The sequence below is a fragment of the Pseudoliparis swirei genome, chromosome 15 (genome assembly GCF_029220125.1).
Source record: "Pseudoliparis swirei isolate HS2019 ecotype Mariana Trench chromosome 15, NWPU_hadal_v1, whole genome shotgun sequence".
Taxonomy (NCBI): domain Eukaryota; kingdom Metazoa; phylum Chordata; class Actinopteri; order Perciformes; family Liparidae; genus Pseudoliparis; species Pseudoliparis swirei.
The window spans coordinates 17,824,271-17,845,771 of NC_079402.1; the positions used below are offsets into that span (position 1 = coordinate 17,824,271).

Consider the following 21,501-nt stretch of genomic DNA (forward strand, 5'->3'; position numbering starts at 1 on the left):
GAAAATTCATCCTTAAGGAGAGAAAAAGAGGAGATAGGTACTCAGTGCATCCTAACGTCCCCGGCAGCTATAAGCCTATAGCAGCATATCAAGGGGCTGGACCAGGGCAAACCTGATTCAGCCCTAACTATAAGCTCTGTCAAGAGGAAGGTCTTAAGTCTACTCTTAAGCGAGGTGACTGTGTCTGCCTCCCGGACTGAAATTGGAAGCTGGTTCCATAAAGAGGCGCTTGACAACTAAAGGCTCTGGCTCCCATTCTACTTTTAAGACTCTAGGAACTACAAGTAGTCCCGCATTTAGTGAGCGTAGCTCTCTAGTGGGGCAATATGGTACGACAAGCTCCTTAAGATATGATGGAGCATCACCAATCAAGGCTTTGTAGGTTAAGAGAAGAATTTTAAAAGTGATTCTTGATTTTACTGGGAGCCAGTGCAGAGCAGCTAGTGCAGGAGTGATGTGATCTCTTTTCTTAGTTTTAGTGAGAACACGAGCTGCAGCATTCTGGATCAACTGGAGGACCTAAGAGATTTATTAGAGCAGCCTGCTAATAAGGAGTTGCAGTAATCCAGTCTCGAAGTAACGCGTGAACCAATTTTTCTGCATCTTTTTGAGACAAGATGTGCCTGATTTTTGAAATATTACGTAGATGAAAGAATGCAGTCCTTGAGATTTGCTTTACGTGGGAGTTAAAGGACAAGTCCGATCAAAGATAACGCCAAGATTCTTTACAGTGGTGTTGGATGCCAGGGCAATGCCGTCTACAGAATCCACATCACCAGATAATTGATCTCTGAGGTGCTCAGGGCCGATTAAAATTACTTGGTTTTGTCTGAGTTTAACATCAAAGTTGCAGGTCATCCATGTTTTATGTCTTTAAGACATGCTTGAATTTTACAGAGTTGGTTGCTCTCCTCTGGTTTTATCGATAAATATAGTTGAGTGTCATCTGCATAACAATGAAAGTTTATGGAGTGTTTCCTGATAATATTGCCCAAAGGAAGCATGTATAAGGTAAATAAAATTGGTCCAAGCACAGAACCTTGTGGAACTCCGTGATTAACGTTGGTGGTTATCGGCGTCATCGTTTACAAATACAAACTGAGATCGATCTGATAAATAGATTTAAACCAAATTAGTGCCGTGCCTGAAATGCCAATCGACTGCTCCAGTCTCTGTAACAGGATGTCATGGTCAATGGTGTCGAATGCAGCACTAAGGTCTAACAAGACCAGGACAGAGAGGAGTCCTTTATCTGCTGCCATTAAGAGGTCATTTGTAATTTTCACCAGTGCGGTCTCGGTGGTGTGGGGGTTTCTAAAATCTGATTGAAATTTCTCAAATAAACTATTATGATGTAGAAAGTCGGACAACTGATTTGCGACCACTTTCTCAAGGATCTTGGAGAGGAAGGGAGGTTAGAGATCGGTCTGTAGTTAGCCAATACCTCTGGATCCAGAGTGGGCTTCTTCAGGAGAGGTTTAATAACAGCCACCTTGAAGGAGTGTGCGTGGCCTGTTAGCAGAGACACATTGATAATATCTAATAGAGCCGCCAATTAAAGGCAAAACGTCTTTAAGCAGCCTCGTCGGGATGGGGTCCAAGAGACAGGTGAGCGTGTTCAAGTAGAAACCGTTGAAAATAATTGGTCACGGTTGATAGGAGAAAATCCTCAAATATACACCAGGGCATACAGCGGTTTCCAAGGCCATTCCACTTGAGAACAGATTGGCACTGGTTATGGGCAGAGATTATTAATCTTGTCCCTAATAGTTAAAATCTTTTCATTAAAGAAGTTCATAAAGTCATTACCACTAAGGTTTATAGGAATGCTCGGCTCCACAGAGCTGTGACTCTCTGTCAGCCTGGCTACAGTGCTGAAGAGAAACCTGGGGTTGTTTTATTTTTCTATTATTGATGAGTAATAGGCTGCTCTGGCATTACGGAGGGCCTTCTTATATGTTTTAAGACTATCTCGCCAAACTAAGCGGGATTCTTGAGATTAGTTGAACGCCATATGCGTTCAAGCTTTCGTGACGTTGCTTGAGTTTGCGGGTCTGAGGGATACACCAGCGAGCAAACCTCCTCTTCCTCACTGTCTGCTTCTTCAGAGGGCTATCGAGTCCAGTGTCATTCTCAGAGAGCCTATGGCACTGTCAACAAGATGATCAATCTGGGACGGACTAAAGTTAGACCAGGAGTCCTCTGTTATATTGAGGCGTGGTATCAAGTCAAATACAGATGGAATCGCTTCATTAAATTTAGCTCCAGCACTATCAGTTAGACATCTAGTGTAGAATCTTTTGACTAACGGAGTACACTCGGTAGTATAAATTCAAAAGTTATGAGGTTGTGGTCTGACAGAAGAGGATTCTGTGGGAAGGCGTTCAAATGCTCAATGTCAGCCCATAAGTAAGAACAAGATCAAGCGTGTGGCCAAAGCTGTGAGTGGGTTTCTGTACTCTCTGACAGAAGCCAATCGAGTCCAACAAGGAGATGAATGCAGCACTAAGGCAATCATTATCAACATCCACATGGATATTAAAATCTCCAACAATAATAACTTTATCGGTTTTAAGAACCAAACTTGATATAAATTCTGAGAATTCAGATATAAACTCTGAATATGGACCTGGTGGCGGGTACAGAATCACAAATCGAATTGGCTGTAGTGTTTTCCAGGTTGGATGTGAAAGACTAAGAACAAGGCTTTCAAATGAGGTGTAGTGTAATTTTGGTTGAGGATTAATTAATAGGCTCGATTCAAAGATGGCTGCTACTCCACCTCCTCGACCGGTGCCTCGAGGAATGTGAGTATTAATATGACTTGGAGGAGTCGATTCATTCAGGCAGACATATTCTTCATGGCTCAGCCAGGTTTCAGTTAGGCAACATAAATCAATGTGATTATCTGATATTAAATCATTCAGTAACACAGCTTTAGATGACAGAGATCGAATATTTAGGAGACCACATTTAATAGACCTATTTTGTTGCACTGCTGAAATAATTGTGTTAACTTGTATAAGGTTATTGTGTACGACTCCTCTTCTGCTTACTTTTGATTTATTTAATTGAAGTGGCCGTGGGACAGACACAGTCTCTACTCTAAAGTCAAAAAACAACTAGGGTGAGGCCCCTGAAATGTTCTCTATAGCGCCAGATTACAGCAGAAGTAATGTTTGTTCTTTTATTAAACTAAACATCTGTTGTTGATCGTCTCTACACCAGCATGTCATTCTGTCAAGTCACCTGCACCTTCAGCCATAGATTAACGCGTTAAGATAAACCTTGAGATTTATTAATTTGGCAATATAACCGTCAGGGATTATGATTTCTAGGAATCTCTTGAATATCTGTCCACGGGTTGTGCGAGTGTTTTCCAGAAAGGGCTGGACAGTATATCAATATTCTATCAACAGGGTTTTTCCTGCATAGAGAAAATGTGGGCGCGCGCCTAAGCCGTTTTCCCGAACGCCTATGACAAATCCCGAGCGCCTAAGGCAAAAAAAAGTCTGCGATGGAAAAAACCCAAAAAACAAACAAACTGTTCATCACGTGCATGTCAGCGAATACGTTCTCAATAGTATGTTTCAAGTAGGCTACAGCCAAACCCTCGTTCTGTTTTGATCAATAGTAATCGAGTTGATAAGCGTGTCTTCTTGTCTGATCAATACGCAACTGTGAGGTGCGGGAATGGACAGAGCGACGACCAAAACATTTTTTGGGAGCACCGAAGACCCATGTTGACCCAGGAAAAACCCTGATCAATATCTTGATATGAGACTAGATATCGCCTTAGATTTTGGATATTGTAATATGCCTTTTAAGTGTTGTCTTGTCCTAGTTTATAACGGCTGTAAAGTGATGCCACTTAGTCATTATCTCCTTATTACTGATAATTATCTATCAGCAATCTCATTGTGTTAATATTTAGTGAAAGCACTAATATTCAACCCTACAATATCACCGAAATACTTGTATTGAGGTATTTATTTAAACATATTGTGATATTTGATTTCCTCATTATCCAGCCCTAACTCCAGATGTGCATATTGTCCTATTATATTCTTATTGTTGTCTGTTTCTAGAATATTGAGCTGAAGGTGGAGTTGGAGTCTATGAGGCGAGACCTAGCAGAGAAACATGAGCTACTTGTGTCCGCATCGTGAGTATCGTTCCCGATGTAGTCCCACCGTTCTGTATCGGCTTATTTCATATATTTGGTGTCATTGTAAGAATTCAGGCAAAAACAAGATCTATTTACTGTGATTTACTTTATTTATTTGTTTTCTTCAGAAAAGCGTTGGAGAGTCTGGCTGGTCGGGAATCCGGAGAACCCCAGCGTGTGAGAGAGCATGCTCAGAGAGAGATGGCTGCACTTCGAGATGCATTCAACAAGAGAATAGTTGACCTAGAACAGGTGATTGAAAACTATCTACTTTCCTATAGTCTCTGATAGCAGTGCTCTTTCTGTTTCATCCCCCTCGGTAGATGGGGATAATTGTCTCACTTCGGGTTTTTTTGCCTCAAATTCAGTCTCTGCGAACAGCGGAGCAAGAGGTCGACAAGATGGCCGCCATCGCCGAGCAGGAGAAGCTTAAGAATATTAACATGGAGAAGAAGCTCCACGCCCTGGGTCCACCGAGCACCTTGGACCCGGTCCCTGTCCCCAGCCCAGTCCAAGACCTGCAGCAGGCCCTGCAGGAGAAAGACAAGTAGGGCCACTTCAGATAACCAGACACAGGAATATGTTGTTTTCCTGTACTAAATGTTTGTTGTTGTTGTTGCCTATACCAGTATCATTGAGCAGCTCAAGATCACATTAAAGACCCAAGAAGCTGCGATTCATCAGAATAAAAGTGCAGATCAAGAGACGGATGCACCATCAGCTGACTGTGTTAAACAGCTGTCTGACCTCATTGCCAAGAAAGATCAGGAACTTGAGGTAAGACTTTCCTTAGTTTTCATTATGCACATGTGGAGGTGTAATGATACCTAAATGTATCTAAAGTCCTTTGTTGCTATGTTTTGAGAGTACATACGGTATGCCCACGACTAAATAACTAGAACTGACTTTCAGCACTATTTGCAACATCAAAAGGAATTTAGGTGACCCGTGACTTTCTGTTTCCCAGGTACTGAGGGAGGAGCTACATAAAGAGAAGAACAAGCCGACACCGGACGATCAGGTTGGTGTTGTGAGGATTTCCTCATTTTAGGGTCTGTTTTTATAGATTATTTTCCCCTATCTGTGTTTTTGAGATCATTTGTGGTTGTTTTGTCCACCGTGAGACTTTTAATGTCTATCATTTGTTTTTCATTCTTTCATATTCGTTTTCCAGTAACAGTTTAGCGTCAAACCAAAGCTAAGTCATTTAACCGTGCCAAATTGTGACAAGCCTTCAAACACTAACAGACCAACAGATGAACACAGGCTACGCTCTCTATGTTTAAGGCGCTGTCAACGTCAGAGGATCATCTGTGTTCTTCGGTTGAACCACAGGATATGCACTTTGGCGTGCTTCAGTGAGGAGGAGAAGTACTCCTGTGTGTTGTTGTAGTCTTGGAGATTTAATGGGTTGTCTGATGTTGCTTTCACAACAGGAAGCTCATTACAACTTATTAATGAAGGATGAGTTCGTTTCATAGGTGCTTTTTGGTCATACCTTGTTTTACCTGGCAGATTGCTGTTCGTGACCAATGCATAGTCCCTCACTTTCCCATAGTGGTTATTTTAAGCTAAATGTTTTTACATTCTAGGGATTTGGTGACTAAATATCATCACGAATATCCTAAACATCAAATGTGAACGCTGTTGATTGGGCTGACCGAACAATTGTAGTTTGTCGTCAGGCGTCTGGACTTAAGACTGGATTACCATGCTGTCTGGCGAGTTTGTCTTGAGTTATTTATGTCCATCCTTCTTTATTTCAAAATGGAAAATGGCGCAACATGTCCATGTTTGTCAGATCTGGGTAAAACAAAATTTCCCTCTGGGGATGAATAAACTAATGTCCTATCCTATCCTAAAACAAATGTACTGCATCATGTTTTGCAAACATTTTAAAAGATAGAAGAAGGGATATTTGTTGTTTCCTGACAATGAGTGTCCTCTCCAACATAGAGGTGTAATGGAATGTGAAACACCTCCTCTAATCTTAAAGCAGATTTTTAGATATACCGTCAGGCAGGAGGGATCGGCTGCTTCTATCTTCACAAGTCCCCTGGAGAAGCACCTGCAGGGGGCCGGTCTTCATATCTGATCTGGCTTTTCGGAGGTTTTCTCGAGATGGTCTGATACAGATCAGTGCAACAGTTCCGGAGGATTTTATCTGATTGGATGTGGGGGAGAGTGGAATAGAGGCAGGAGCAGGGATTATCAAAGGTTTAGGGCTTATACCGCTCTGCACTCAGTCATTCTCGTCTGTGCTTCACTTGCTGATGGAGTGAGAGAAAATGACAGCTGGCTATTCCATGGTTGGCAGGCTGAAGACCATTTAGTCACTGGACAGTGCGTGCGCCAGTGAGAACCCTTTTTGGACTCCTTCTAAGGAGGTGCATCCGGAATCTGAAGACCTGAGGTGCCATGCGGGACCCGTGTCGTATATGTGGTGTTCGTCTGGTGGGCAGCCAGTGTCGCTGGATCTTCAGCTCATCGGCACAAAGGAAGCTACAAGTCATCTTGTCCCACGTGCTGGGCCGGGAGGTGACCCGTGATGGTCAAGGGGAGTTCCTCTGTGGAAAGTGTGTGTTCCAGCTGGAGAAGGTGGTACACTGTGATGTTAACATCAGCCAGCTTCAGGAAAAACACAACGGTCAGATCCAGAAGATGCAGGCGGAGAAAGACCACCTGAGCCAGTGCATCCGCCACATCTACAACAAAAACAACCCGAGCCTGAACAAGAGTTGCGTGGAGAGCACCAGTTCCAAGACTCTACTCGGGTCCTCTGGTGTGGGCAATCCTGATGATGATGATGATGATGATGATGATGCTATATGTCGCCTGGCCTCTGAAGGACAGTTGTCAAGGAAGAGTGGAAGTGATCTCACGGAGAACCGCATGAGAAGGTGCGTGAGCCTGGATCGAATTGTTAGTCAAGGAGCATTTCCAGGGCGGCCGAGCCTCAGGAGCAGCAAGCTGGGATCAGCGACTGGGCTGGATGGCTCTACGAAGAGCTCTGGTCTTCGAGGAACACGCCACCGTTCGCACAGCATGTACCTTGACCTGGTCCAACGGAAGGGAATTCTACCCCGACCTGAAGTCAAAGGTCGCTCCACATCCCTGCATTCCCTCAATAGAGACCTTTCCTCAGACGCCCCTCCAGACCCTCCACCCAAACTGAAACTCCGAGAGCCCACGGTGTTTGTTGTCAGACACGGTGCCATCGATGACCCAGAAGGAGAGGTTCAGGCGACAGCGCTGCGCCGCAGTTCCTCGAGTCAGCCCTCTGTGATCTCTGACCTGACCCAGCTCCTGCGCTGCATCTCGAGGCGACATGTCGCTGCCCCCGCAGGGAGCCACATCCCTGTCCTGAAGAGGTTAAATACAGGCCCTCCTAACCCCCGAGCGAAGCACAGACACGGAGAGGCGAAGTGGAAGTCTCTGCGTGATCTGACAGAGGAATTTGATGATAAATACAACCCTGTCAGAGTGGTGGAGGTAGTGCTTTTCTGTAATCCTCGCTGGGTAAAATGTTATATTACTGCCAATGATCAGTGGCGTTGCAGCTTAATATTGCTTGTGTTCATACATTTTATCTTTTTGTTTTTCTGGATTTACAGAGTGACGTCAGGCGAGTGGAGTCCTTCAATAAGCAGCTGTCCGAAGAGCTCACCCAGGCCAAAAGCAACAATGACAACCTCACTAAAACACTGGAGGAAACACAGAATCAAAACAAGGTGCGTGGAGAGGACATTTAACTTTTAAAACAATGTTTGATTTGGATTGAGAGGATTATTTGTGTAATATCACTTCTGTGTGTCAACAGAGCCTGTTGGGGAAATTGGAGGAGAAGGAGAATGATCTGAACTCTGAGAAGAAAAATGCTCTGAAGCGAGACAAAACTATCCAGGGGCTTACTCAGGTCTTCAAAGAAAAGGAAAAACAGGTAAAGGGTTCTACTATTATTAACACCGTTTATATTATCATGTGTATCATAATCATCTCGAACAAGACTTCAACTGTCTGTGCTCTCACGCTTCTGTATTACGCAATGCTCAGTCGTCAGTCTTTTTCTTGGTTTCGCAGATTGCAGAGCTGTGTCATGAGATTGAGGACAGGGATGACGCTTTGGCTAAGGCTAGAGAGGCAGCTCATAAGGCCCAACTGCAGAAATACCAGGCAAGTTCTGACTTGTTATAAAGAGAGAGAGAGAGAGATGGTAATGTTAATGGCTCCTTGTTCTGTGTGTGGCCGTACATTCACCCATTATACAGAAGAAGCTGTTTTAGTAATAGTAGTTCTAGAATGTTAAAGAAGCAGGAAAGTGGAGTAATCAACATCTCATTGATAAATACACAATGCTGAATCTGTAAAGAGACATATTGCATGCATACACCCTGCAGGGGGTAGAGGAGCACCAAACTCTATTGATGGCAAAGCAAACGGAGCTGGCGCTACTCCAGGGGGAGCATCATGCCAAGGTGCTCGACGGCCAAAAGCTACAGCGTGGCCTCGACAGGAAGGAGCAAGAGCTGGCTGAGTTGCAGCAGGCGAAGGACCAGCTCGAGGTGGAACGAGAGGACCTGCAACAGCAGAAGAAGAAAGGAGACAAGGCCCTGAATGTAAGACTGTGATTGAAGAGTAGATCTGTTAAAATAACACTTGTATTATTGTCTCTAAATCCTAAATCCTTTTTCTGTCACCATTCAAATATCATTTTTTTTGTGTGTGACTATATTATCACCCCTCCTCCCCTCCCAGGATCTGAACAATCAGCTTAAAAAGCTGAGTGGGGAGATCGGAGATAGAGAAAGTGCTCTGGAGCAGCAGTACCAGGAGATGCTGGATCAGACCAAAAGGAAACTGCAGACCCATGAGGTCACCATCCAGCGGCTCACATCCACTCTGACCGATAAAGAGCAGCAGCTACAGGTGACACAAAGACATTCAGCATATACGCACAGATTATACACACTATATTGAAAAGATACAGTGGAGTAATGTCTACCTGAACAGAGAATAAAGTCATCTGCAGGTCGTCGCTTTGACATTGTTGTTTTGTTTGTGTCCATCAGGAGTACATAAACATGGTCCCAGACTTTGAGCAGAGCAAAAGTCCAGGAGGAAACGATCACGTGCTTTCCAAGCTGCGGCACAGGCTGAAGGAAAAGGAGACGGCTCTGGAGGTGGGCGGTCCTTCCGTGTCATCTTGTCACCACGGCGACGATAACTTGATTCTGACATTGTTCCGGTTGCTCTCTCTCGCAGGACGCGCTGGACGAGAAGTTTGCTGCCATTGAGGAGAAAGACAATGAGATTCACCAGCTGCAGCTGTCTCTTCGCGAGAGAGAGAGAGACCTGGATAGGTTCAGCAACTTGCTCTCTCACAACGAGGAAACCATCAATGTAAGAAGGCGTGATTATGTTTGATTGGGGGGAAAAACATCCGAAACTGAGGACACAAATGAGCCTTTTCCAGTCATCGGTAATTCAATTGTTTGGTACGGTTGGACTTTAATCCGAGGTATCTCTATGTTCATTCCTCTCCTTCCAGAGTTTTGACAGTCTGATTAAGGAGAAGGATGTGGAGCTGCAGCATCTTGCAAACACACTGAAGAACCTGCAGAGAGCAAAGCAAGATGTAGAAGATAACTTGAACAGAACACTGAGGGAGAAGGACTCCATCATTAGCCAGCTGCAGCTCTCCCTGGAGGTCAAGACTAAGGATATGGAGGTGAGTTTTCTCTATTTCCAGCCATGTCCATCGTGTATTTCACCATGCAAATATACTCCAAGGCTTCTGAGCTAAAGTTTGTTCTAACTCTGTCAACTTTTGTTTGTAGGAAATGTCCGAATCGACGCTGAGCCAGTCGCAGAGTCACACTCGTGACCTCGCTGAACAGATGGGCCAGAGGTTAAAGGTCACAGAGGCTATGCTGGCTGAGACTGTGAAAGCCAGAGAGAGGCTGGTTGCTGACAACGAGAGTGCTGTGGACGGACTGTTGGCTACAATCAGCAGCAAGGACCAGCTCATCAAGGTCAGAATTTAATTTAATTTAACACGTTCACGCTTCAGGGATTATTACCACATATTACATAGTGATAGATTATTTAAATGACAATAAAGTCACTTGTAAAGTAGTAATTTGAATGAAGAATCAAATGAGAGAATTAATCAGGTGTGACTATATAGATAAGAATATTCTTTTAATGAATTGCAACATCCGTGCAGGTTCGGCATTATTAGAATGCAATTTTTTATTATTTACATTGACAGATCTACAAAAGGCCATTTAGATGAACATTTGTGGTCAAGCCTAACTAACTCATTCATTTCATCGATCCGTTCTTTCATCTCTCCAGGAGTCTGCAGAGCACGACAACCGCATGCTGTCTGAGCGCACTCAGGAGATCCAGCAACTGAGGAAGCAGCTGGCTGACAGGCAGCAGGAGCTCGTCGCTGCTGACCAGCAAAGCTCCGCAACGGCCCAGGAGGGTTATTTAGAGACGGTCGAGCTCCGGGCGCTGCTCGCCGAGAAAGACGGCATCATCAATGTGAGTTCCTCTGGGATACAGCAGTCACTCAGCTGTACAATGTGCTTGACTTAAAGGCCTTACAAGGGGAGGAAATGAAATCCCCAAGGAGACAATACTATAAATAATACTCCTTTCCCCCTCTCTGACTTCCAAGTACTTGGTGGCCTCTTTGACAGCGTTTCCGCTGACGGTTGTACACGGTTGGAGCGTGCTGACTTGTTGTCTTTCTGAATGTGCAGAAGCTTCTCCAGCGGGGTCAGGAGAGGGACCAGTTTCCGGCCGAGGTGAGGCAGAAAGAGGAGCCCGATCATATCCTGGAGCTCAGGCAAAGCATCCAAATCATGCAGGAGAAGTTGGACGAGAAGGAAGGTGAGGCCTTTTCCGCTTTACGCCGTCTCGCTGGGCGTCAAGTGTCGATCCCACAATGAATTCTATTTCGTCTGCACAGAAGCTGTGCTGTCCAGGAAGAGCAGTGAGGAGAATATGGAGAATATTCTGCCCTCCAAAAAGACAGTTGTCGTCTTGAAAAAGGAGCTCGCGCAGAAAACCGAGGCACTGAATAAAGCACTGAAGAGGGAGAATGAACTGAAGGTTATAAACATTTACTTTGTCCATAACAGGACACTTGCAAGTTTATTTTTGTGCAATCCTTTAACTTTATTTTCCTCTATATCCAGATGTCTTTGGCAGAGCTACAGTCATTGCTATCGGAACTGGAGGGTCGCAATGAAGGCCACGCTGCTAATGTCGAGTCTCTGACTGCCACGCTGAAGACCAAAGATGAGATCATCGATGTAAGGGCTCCTCGATTCACACGGTCAAACTCACGTCGCTCGACGTAACACACAGCAGCTTTGGATAAAGAGCGTTTCTTCTGAATACAGTCATCGGCCTCTCGGCTAGCAGTTCTCATGTTGTGTTTATGTTTACGTGAGCAGGATCTTCACGAGTGCCTCCGCCAGAGAGGGGACAGTCGGGCCGATCATACCCGGGATCAGGTCACTGGCTCTGGCATGGAGAGATCACTCCCAGCTCTCCCTCAGAGAGAGAGAACCATGATCGGTGGCGATAGCCAGCAAGAAGTAAACTCAACGCATTAACAAATGTTCTGCTCAATGAAATACAAAAAAACAAACATGTTTTAATATCTTGCCCTTTCATTTGGTGTCTCCCTCAAGGCTTTGCCAAACCTTGTAGCTTTGCAACAGGAGCACGATGCTCTGAACAAAGCACTGAGAGCTGAACAGCAGCTCTACTCCAGCCTGGTCAGGACTGTAAAGGAGCAGGACAGGTAGGGGTAATGGTCACTGTGTGCAAGAAATAATTGCAATTGGTGTAAATGAAAAGATTCCACTGAGCATCTCATTCTATTTGCAGCGCCCAGCGTCTCCATGCTCTGCAGCTGGAGCTGACAGCAGTGCAGCTTCTCAGGCAGCAGCTCGAGGAGAGCATCAGAACTAACGAGCAGCTCAGGGACGACCTGGAGAGAGAGATGCATCGCGCCAAACTCCGAGAAGGTGCAGTGCAAACACACTGGGTGGAGAATGACCAGGGGAACTGAATGAAAGGAAACAATGAAAGGAAAAGGAAAGTTTCTAGAAGAGTTAGGAAACTAAAACACGCATCCACAGGTCCTAGTAATTCCATATCTCAGGTGATTCCATATCTCAAAAATCATATATACTATGATATAGCATTTATCCTGGAAAGTCAATAAATAGTCTGTATGCAATAATATAGCAAGACACACAGCAGTAGTCCTATAAGCAGAATTCTTAGCTAATTTGATTTTCTAAGACATTTGAGTCAGTATGAGCTTGTTTTTATTTATTAATTCGGTGTATTAGTGAATTCCATTGAAAGATGATCAATCGTCATGTTGCATTATCGCCCCGCTCTAAACTCGGCTGTCTTCTTTGTCCACTGTGTTTACTCTACTAATATCTCCTGCTGACACGCTGATGTCGCCACTTCTTCATCTGTCACTTTATTCAGCACGCACGCCCGGTCCTTCCACTCCTCTTCTTTATGTTCATCACCTCCTCATCTGCATGTGTTGTCCATAATAGAGCTGCTACCTGTTTTCTCTGTCACTCTTTAAATGTACTCACTTCACAGTGTTTGTTGGCTTGTCTGTCCTTTTCTAGAAAAAAAAGAAGAAGAAAAACAATCTGAATAAAGGCTGCTGTTGGCCTGTCATCCTGTCTTTCACTTTCAACTCGCTGTCTGCTTGTTTTCACTGTCCCATTAAAGCATTGCTTTCTGGTGCTTGCATCATCTCTCTAACATCCCGCTGTTTACTAACCAAATCCATCCAATCAACCATCTGCCACATGCGTTAAGAGTTCATCCCATAAGCATGTCATTGTATAACAACTTTAATCAATGTATGAAAGGTTGTTTGAATGACATGTTATCCTACCGCAGAGTCCCCTGAAATAGATTCTAATTAAGAATCCTACACGTATAAACGCGTGACGTCACATAGTTGTAATGTAGCACAGTCGGTGACATCAGGATGCGGCCTAGACTAATCAAACGTGTCACTGTACACTCGGGTAGTCGTCTAAGCCAATTCACTTGAGCAACGGTCCACATGCATGAGTCTGCATGTCAAGTGCATGCTGTGAAGAGAGCCAGGTGTATAAATAGGTCAGCTGTAAGTAACGGGCTCACAGCCACACTGAATACACCGTGGATGTAGCTACAGTAATTACCACTGAGAAAACCTCCACATGCCTTTGTTGTTGTATATTCGTTATAGTACACAGTATATACATGCTACATATAGAGAAACACACATCTATTATTTATTATGTGTATTTATTTTGTGGCTTCAGATCTCAAACTTCCCTTCACACACTGCAGCTTTTTGTTAAATTCCTCTACTAGCTTACCTTATTTAATTTACAGATTAATGGCGTTAATATGATTTTAGGAAGTATGCATCAGTTTTTCTCAATGAAGGAAATTAGCTCGTTGAGTTTACATTAAAAACAGATGTACAGTGCGATGATGCACTTGTGGTGTATGTAACCGTTTTTACTTTTTGAAAATAAGTGCTTATTGTGATTTTTGATTGACTTATTTAACTGCACTACATTTCATATTAATATTTCAATCATCAAAGGTTTGATTTTGCACAGATGCTTACCTTGAACAAAGAATTTTAAATTCCATTTTGTTCTTTAATTTTCCTCCAAAGCTGCATGCCATCCTATTTATAATATGTGCCTCCTACCTATGCATACAGGCTGTCTGCATATCTATAGTTGTGAAAAGCAATGTCACATAAACTCACACAAAGTCTTAAATACCAATGAATCATTGTTAAACAATGTTAAGACAGATACGATCTGACAGTAGAGCACTCACCTACGCAACTATATACTTTCTTTCAGATTGTGTGTGTGAGAGAGTGTAAGTGTAACTCTCTCTGTGTATCTGTTCAGGTACGGACCTGGTTAATCCTAAAGAACTGCAGAGCATGAGACATCAGCTGGAAGACGCACAGCGCTGGAACGCCTCGCTGCAGGCTCGCTTAGGAGCCATTCAGAACCGTGGAGGAGGGGTGGGCGGAGCTAATGACGGTGGTAAGATTAGAACAAATACTTTAACACACGTTTACGCTCCTATTTCAGAGCTTTGGTAGATCTTTTTGTTGTTTCATGTCACTCAAATATTTTTCAGGTGACACTTTCAGTTTCATCGGGGATCAGACGTCCTACATGAGCATCTGTGTGGGGGAGGGGCCGGATGACAGCTCGTCTGCACCGCAGCTGAGGCAGAAGGTGAAGTGTTTTTCAAACTCAATAAAAGATTTTGACAAAAGCATCGTTTCTCTGATTAATACAACAGTATAGTTTAGCTCGTATATGTCACCAACATACATGAAACAGGAAGACAAACATGCAGATTGGTTAAAAGAGTGTCGGTTTGGGCCCCAGGTGCTGGAGCTGCAGGAGTGTGTGAGCAGCCTGCAGGCCGTAAACAACGAGCTACAGAACCGTCTGTCGCTGTTGGAGAGGTCAGACCGCGATGCTTATGAAGACGAAGACGTGGCCAGCAGCAGCCCCTTGAAACAGGTTAGACGCTGCAAATGGAGGAGGTTGTACTTGAAGCTGAGGCACCAAAGGGCACCGTTATGTCATTTAATAGCAAATGTTTGTACAGTATGTCCTCAAATACTCAGTGAATCATTTTTAAGTCATTGTCTAACACCCACCTGTAACAGCTCCTCTCTAACCTTTGAACCTACGTCTTAACCTTTGCTCTGTCTAGCCTGTTACTAATGTCTGTGTTTCTTGTCTTTAGTAGAAGATCCTCCTTTTCTCCTTCACCTCTCCTAATCAGTCCCTGTTTCTTTTTGTTTTTTTATCTCCGTGTCCCATGAAATGCTCTCTCTTTGCCATACCACATTAGACACGTCATACCATTCAGCTGTTGCTTTTCAGTGTTTTATGGATTTCTGTTCCCACATTTTAAGTTTTCTTTTACCGATCCGTGTGTGTGTCACACTCGCCTTCCATCCCATTACTCTAGCAGCTTGAGGAAACGCAGGAGGTGCAGCCCGTGGCCCCCGGTAACAGGACGCATCACTCCTGTCAGGATGAAGAGACTCAGACAGACATCAAACTGGGACAGGTATGAAATGCATAATAATGTAATAGATGAGTAGCTTTTGTAATGCCATGTTAATACTATGGGGGAGTCCTCTTTTCATGTAACTTTAACCATTATATCTGAAACTATCCTTTTTATTTAGACGGTATCTGGAAAGCTTGTGGGTGATACAAGTCTGGACAGTGGCCTTGGCCAGAGTAGAGAGCATGCTCAGTCTGGCAACAACACCTTGGACACTGGAGAGAGAGGTTCACGGCAGAGCAACACAGATGCAATGGCACTTCAATCCCTGCTTACTCATTGCGGGGCCACATCAGTCTTGCACCTGAGGTGTGTCTTTTTTTTGTTGCAGTTTCCAGATACTTCTTGAATCAGTTGCTTGAACACTAAACTAATAACATTTTCCTCTTCGCAGAGAGGAGTTGCTCAGACTTAGATCAGAAAATGTGGAGCTGCGAGGTCTCCTGAAGGAACAAACATCGACTGAATGCAAAGAGAAAGAGAGCACAGACGCCTCTGGAAACAGCAGTGATGGACAGGCGGAATTGAAAAGGAGTGTTGAAACACTGCAGGCCGAGTTAAGAGGTCAGTCTAAGGTCATCAATCTGTTGAGGGAAAAGGAAGAGAAGAACTCGACGGAAGCGTCCGATGGGGGGGCCCCTGTCACCACGGAGATGATAGTTGGCGCCACAGAGGGGATGAAGAGTCAGACTAAAGGCCCGTCAAGCAGCAAGTGTACAAGGCAGCATGGGGTAAGTTTTGTATTGAGAGTAAAGAAACTCGACGTTGCTTCCTGCATAGCGTCTTATTGTCAATGTTTTTAATATCTGTTCTACTTGTTTCCGTTGTAGGATGGTGCCAGATCTCGCCTCCCAGTCCCTGTGAGGCTGAGGGTGGAGGCGAGCAGCAGCAGGCAGCCCGTCAGCGCTGACCATCTCAAAACTGATGCACTTCAGCACCTTCACTTGGATGGTGTGTGCAGGGCCGACCAGCCGCCGCATGAAGACTCCACCTCGTCGCCCCGTCAGAGCACTTCCTCTTTTTACACGCTCGCGTACGCACATCGTACCGGCAGTCCAGTGGGGTCGGATGTGGGCTCTGAAGCCGGAACAACGCCGGATCACACCCAGGCCAACTCCGCCCTTTTCCTTCAGCTGGAGCTCCTCCACCAGGACTGTCAGGAGAAAGAGGCCGTGATCAACAAACTGAGTGAGCGGCTCGCTGATTGGGAAGAGCTCCACGCTGAGCTCCAGGAAAAAGACCGTCTCAATCGCCAGTACGTGGAGGCCTTGCAGGCTGCAGAGTCCACCATCGCTTACTTGACCGCCTGCAGTCTGGACAGCCAGGGGCGATTTGGGTCGCATACCAGTCCATGTACAGGTCCCGTCTCGGTGGGTTCCGATTCAGCCATTTACAGCCGATGCGCGGAGCTGCAAAAAGCCCTACAGGAGAAGGAGGAGCTCAACAAGTATCTCGTGGAGCTTCTGAGCCTGACGGAGACGGCAATCGGCTCCACTGGCACCCAAGAAAGAGGATTCGGTGATTTATGTTTGAAGATAGAGATGGCCTTGCAACAGGCGAACGCATCTTCAACTAGGCCGAGCCCCAGATGTGGTCTTGGAGGCACCGAGTACTCTATGCAGGAGCTGCAACGACACACCGACTCTTTGCAGGGGGCACTGTGGCAGCAGGATCTGCTCAATGCAGAGCTGCAGGAAAAACTGAGGGCGGCAGACGCTGCTGCTCGACATGGCTACGATGGCCCGGATGGTAAATGTTCCAGGCAGATAGCGGCAGAGTCACTGAAGGAAAGGGAATTAAAGGGACATCAATGGGAAATGGGTAGTTACACTCATTTGAATCAGGAGATGAGCGTAGTTCTGATGAACTGCCTCGGTGCAGCGGAGGCTGCTGTTGCCTCTCTGGCAGCACACTGTACAAATACCAGCTCCTCGGCTTCTGGTAGGTCATCACAGACCGGTTCTGAGTTTCAGATGAATTTAGACACACTTCAGAGAGCCCTGCAAGAGAGGCAGGAGTTGGGAGAACCCGCCCAGTCAACCAGCAACTCTAGCAGCAGTCCATCCCCTGCTTCATCTGGACCAAACGGACAACTCCACCAAGAGCTCCACGGCAACCTCTGCCGCCTCTTCAAGGTCTTTGGTGATCACCATCACAGGATCTCCGATCTCCAGGCCTCCGTAGAAGAAGAGAAGGGCCGTCGAGAGGAGAGCGAGGGCCGCGGGACGGTGCTGGACGACACGGGATTACCGCCGAGTGTCCAGGCTGAGCTGGAGACCCTCCATAAGGCGCTGAGGGAGAAGAGGAAAGCGTGTAAAAGCCTGGAGGAGAAACTGGCCACGGCTCTGACTTCTCCTGAAACCGCACGCAGAGGTAAAAGCGCACGCTGACCTTCAAGCATTTGAACGTCTAGTTAATCTTGTGATTCTTTAAAAGCATGAATGTGTTTTATGAAGGAGAGAGTACGAGATGCTGCACACGTTCAATGTTTTCCTCCTAACCCGACGTATGTTGCCTCCAATGCCAGCTCTGGAGCAGGATGACAAAGGCGTGCAGGTGGATTTGCAGGACCTGGGTTACGAAACCAGTGGCAAGAGTGAGAACGATAGGGAAGAGAGCAGTAGCACAGGTAGACGGCTTCTAGACAGACGATGCATGTCTGTCTGCTGACTGCACACTCATCTGAAATGTGGTTAGATTGTTAGATGTCTTCATTTGTTGCATGAGGAGTGAACACGGGCAACTGTGACACACCGTCTCCTGTCTTGAGATCTGCATCTGTTCGGGTCTCTTCACTCTCTCTACTACTGGTTTTAACTTTGGTGTTTCTCTGCTCTATTCCCACATTTAAATGGACTGTCAATATGCTGCATTGATGAATTCTTGCATGTTTCCCCTCTGAAGTTTGGGGTTGTCTCTCGAGCACTCATTAACCTTTCACTTCTAGTTCTTGTCTTGTTTCACAGTGCGGCTGCATCTCAAATTAATTTATTTCCTCACGTGGCACGATCACCCTTTTTTTGTTTTCTCAACTTGCGACGTGCTCCTGGTCTCTAGTTGATTGTTTCTGTGTACCCTGTGTTGCCAGATCTCGAGGTTGGTGCAAACCCTCGTTGCAGTGCTTCCAGTCTGCCTTTCCAACACGAGCAGGCCACCTTCTCCTCTACTGAGAACCTGGACTCCACCTCCAGCACCCCGTACCCCAGCTCCCCGGCGCTCAGCTCAGCCAAGGTATTCAACTTGCTTTCTGCTGAACCCCTAAACAAGCATCGTCCACTCCTAGCTCAGCAACTGTCACAACAAGTTTTGTCAAGCATTGGAAAACTCGACATGTTGAACAGTGCATGACTAGTAAGAGAGATACTGGCTGGTGTCTCTTTTACAAAAACTTGTAATAATTAAGTAAATTATGATTATATTATGATGACTTGAGTCTTAGTTTTGGTTTTATTCATGCTGTGATCTAAAAAAATATATTTTTCTTTTTTTATATTGTCTGTCACTGTTTTATGTTGTATTGTCTGAAACTTTGTGTCATGTGCTACTGCTGTATTTCCTGGTTAAATACATTTGGAAATTTGGATCTATTTAGTCCACTAAAAGACCCCATTTACATATTCTGGCTTTCAAAAATATTCAGCTAGAAAAGTTCAGCCAGGCAGTGCTTTCAACCAACTCATGGAGCAATTGGTGATAAAATATTAGTTTAATTTGCGATCTGAATTTCATGAATGCTCTCGTCTGTTTCCAGGTCAGTCTGAAAAGCCTGCAGGTCTACGACGAGTACGGCGTATCTAAGGACCCTCTGCAGCTCCAGGGACAAGTCCGGGAGCTGAAGGTGCAGCTGGAAAACCAGACCAAACTCATCCTCCAAATGCAGAGTCCTCTGCGTAGGAACTCTCTCTCCGGTGAGCTCGTTGCCAACGCCGCCGATCCCTCAACCGTCAAGGATCAAGAAGGGACGCAGCGGCGGGATCATACCCGAGATGGGGGCTACGGAAGTGGGCAGCTGGGGGAGAAAAAGGAGGGTGAGAACCAGGCTGATAAAAGAAGCTCTCTGAATCTGGACCTGGAAAGAGAAAGCACGGTGAACAGAAGCATGAGTGAACAGCTGCAGCAGACCCGCAGCCACTCCACCTCACCTGCAAGGTCAACCGTCTCTCTCAATGCATAATCAATATTATACTACTTTGACAGTGAGTGACATCTGAAAAATCCAATCTTGACCAACTTTCTTCGTTTTTTTTGTTGCTTGCCCCCACTCTGACGTCTCCACAGACTGGACTCCTTGGTGCAGTCGCAGGCCAGGGAGCTGTCCCAGCTCAGGCAGCAGATCAAGGAGAGCCGCCGGCTCGGGGCGCTGCAGCGGCGGCAGCTGGATGAGCTGAGCAAGGCCTTCAAGGAGCTGCTGCAGGCCGGCGAGGTGGACTACTACATGGGAGAGGCGGTGAAAGAGCAGCTGGACAAGAGCCTGGGCATCCTGGACCGGCTTGAAGGACGGCTGGACAAAGGTAGCGGCTGCAGTGATCTTAAAATGAATTTGAGTCTTTATACAAATACGAATAAACAGTGCTCTCCTATTGTGCAGAAATGTCTTTGTGCTTTGACAAAGAGGCGGAGAGAGAGATGAAAAGAGCGGCCATTCGTAACTGATTTTTACAGACAGGTCCTTGACAGCATCTTTCCCCTCTGTGTAGGAGAGTCTCGGCTGGTTAATGAGGACGTGGTGGCCTTGGATCTGTCTCGGAGGTGCGTCTCAAACTCTCACTGCCCCTTGCCAATATCTTATTTAATCTGCTCTTATATAAATGTGTCGTGTGTTTTTGCGGTGAAAACCATGGATCTGTAATATTTCCAATTGTCCATGTTAATGTTAGGTTACTGGGATACTTGTCACTTTAATGCCATGCTTCAAGGAATAGTTTGACATTTTGGGAAGTACCCATATTCACTTTCTGGTGGAGAGTTAGTTGAGAAGCGTGATGCTAGTCCCATAGATATTGGGCTGGAGCCAGCAGCCACATGAGGAAAACATCTCGCCTGGCTCTGTGCAATACAGCAACAAAGGAAATAGTACAGCACATCACCCTCTTGAAAGGTATTCTTCAGTTTTTGCAGGAATTAAACAAATGACATGTTCATGTGTCATGTGTCACACATCAGGTGTGTGTTCTGGTGAAGCGATTTCTAAAGTTGATGAGACTTATTCTACCCGTTGGACATCTTTCCCTCGGTCTGTTTTGTGGGATTCATTTAGGTCATTTTGTCCGTGGTACTGTTTGAGATTTGAGGGTTGTTAGCTGTGCTGTCTCATGACCCTTTTAAAGCCCCCCCCACCCCCCACCTCCACACAGCCAATTGCCGTATGACCCCAGGCGGTGTGTGTGCTGTTGGTTTTGAATAGTGTCCTGCTGTTGACCTAATTTTCTCATTGACAGCCAAAACATTAAGGTTACACTGCCCCCCGACTGGGTCACTGGTGTCACTGAGGAAGAAGAAGGGAACACACATAAATGGATGATCATTGACATGGAGTTAATGTATAATCCTGAAAGCCATTTAAAATTCTTATAAAGCATAAATATGTGTATATATAATATATTTATATATATATGTATTTATATATATATTTATATATATATATTTACAGTTCAACCCTCAGTTCAAAGTTTGAGAGGAAAAAACATTTACATTTCCCACCATTGACGGGAAAACAAAATAATCAGAAAAGTGAATTTTTTCCTTAATGTTTGATGGTGAATAACAGTAAAATTGTTGCATCTGTGGTTTAAAAATGTTAGATTCATCATCAACTTCTCAACAACACCCTTGTATCATCAGATTAGAAATGAAAGTAGCTTAATCTATATTGTTACTGCTGTGCAAGTCTTGGGGAGCCTCGGCAGGGATCACAGCCACCGCTGCCCTGTGAGGAGAGCGTGAGAGGTCCTCCTGATGGTCCGGCTAGAATCCAGCAGGAGATAGATGCTCTGCGTCTGGAGCTAGAGGGCGAGAGAGAGCTGCTGCAGCGGCACGTCGGCTTCCTCGTGCGGCACAACCTCACGCTGGCAGAGTGCACCAGGGAGCAGCTGGACCTGTGAGCGGGTTTGATCCCGACAGACAGCGTGACATTTGCCGTGAACTCCCTTTTCCATGTT

The 21,501-nt window shown here is 45.4% G+C and overlaps 1 protein-coding gene across 8 annotated transcripts in view; it reads left to right on the forward strand.

Moving 5' to 3' along the window:
- cdk5rap2 (CDK5 regulatory subunit associated protein 2) overlaps positions 1-21,501 on the forward strand; it is a 38,901-nt gene that overhangs the window by 9,351 nt on the left and 8,049 nt on the right. For 3 of the 8 annotated variants that reach the window (XM_056432058.1, XM_056432061.1, XM_056432062.1), the window contains exons 1-29: positions 6,481-7,660; positions 7,783-7,899; positions 7,989-8,108; positions 8,249-8,341; positions 8,566-8,784; positions 8,924-9,094; positions 9,238-9,348; positions 9,431-9,568; positions 9,717-9,896; positions 10,006-10,200; positions 10,526-10,717; positions 10,939-11,068; positions 11,148-11,290; positions 11,377-11,493; positions 11,638-11,781; positions 11,878-11,990; positions 12,077-12,216; positions 14,152-14,292; positions 14,390-14,490; positions 14,647-14,784; positions 15,242-15,343; positions 15,465-15,652; positions 15,738-16,074; positions 16,174-17,716; positions 17,871-17,972; positions 18,432-18,574; positions 19,095-19,492; positions 19,622-19,854; positions 20,041-20,092. In XM_056432058.1, the coding sequence (XP_056288033.1) occupies positions 6,587-7,660; positions 7,783-7,899; positions 7,989-8,108; positions 8,249-8,341; positions 8,566-8,784; positions 8,924-9,094; positions 9,238-9,348; positions 9,431-9,568; positions 9,717-9,896; positions 10,006-10,200; positions 10,526-10,717; positions 10,939-11,068; positions 11,148-11,290; positions 11,377-11,493; positions 11,638-11,781; positions 11,878-11,990; positions 12,077-12,216; positions 14,152-14,292; positions 14,390-14,490; positions 14,647-14,784; positions 15,242-15,343; positions 15,465-15,652; positions 15,738-16,074; positions 16,174-17,716; positions 17,871-17,972; positions 18,432-18,574; positions 19,095-19,492; positions 19,622-19,854; positions 20,041-20,092 (6,875 nt within the window). In that variant the 5' untranslated portion in view covers positions 6,481-6,586. Of the gene's footprint in view, positions 1-4,088; positions 4,166-4,296; positions 4,421-4,536; positions 4,716-4,797; positions 4,946-5,135; positions 5,190-6,479; positions 7,661-7,782; positions 7,900-7,988; positions 8,109-8,248; positions 8,342-8,565; positions 8,785-8,923; positions 9,095-9,237; positions 9,349-9,430; positions 9,569-9,716; positions 9,897-10,005; positions 10,201-10,525; positions 10,718-10,938; positions 11,069-11,147; positions 11,291-11,376; positions 11,494-11,637; positions 11,782-11,877; positions 11,991-12,076; positions 12,217-14,151; positions 14,293-14,389; positions 14,491-14,646; positions 14,785-15,241; positions 15,344-15,464; positions 15,653-15,737; positions 16,075-16,173; positions 17,717-17,870; positions 17,973-18,431; positions 18,575-19,094; positions 19,493-19,621; positions 19,855-20,040; positions 20,093-21,501 lie in introns of those variants that run through there. The other 5 variants (XM_056432065.1, XM_056432066.1, XM_056432064.1 and 2 more) reach the window with 4 other exon arrangements.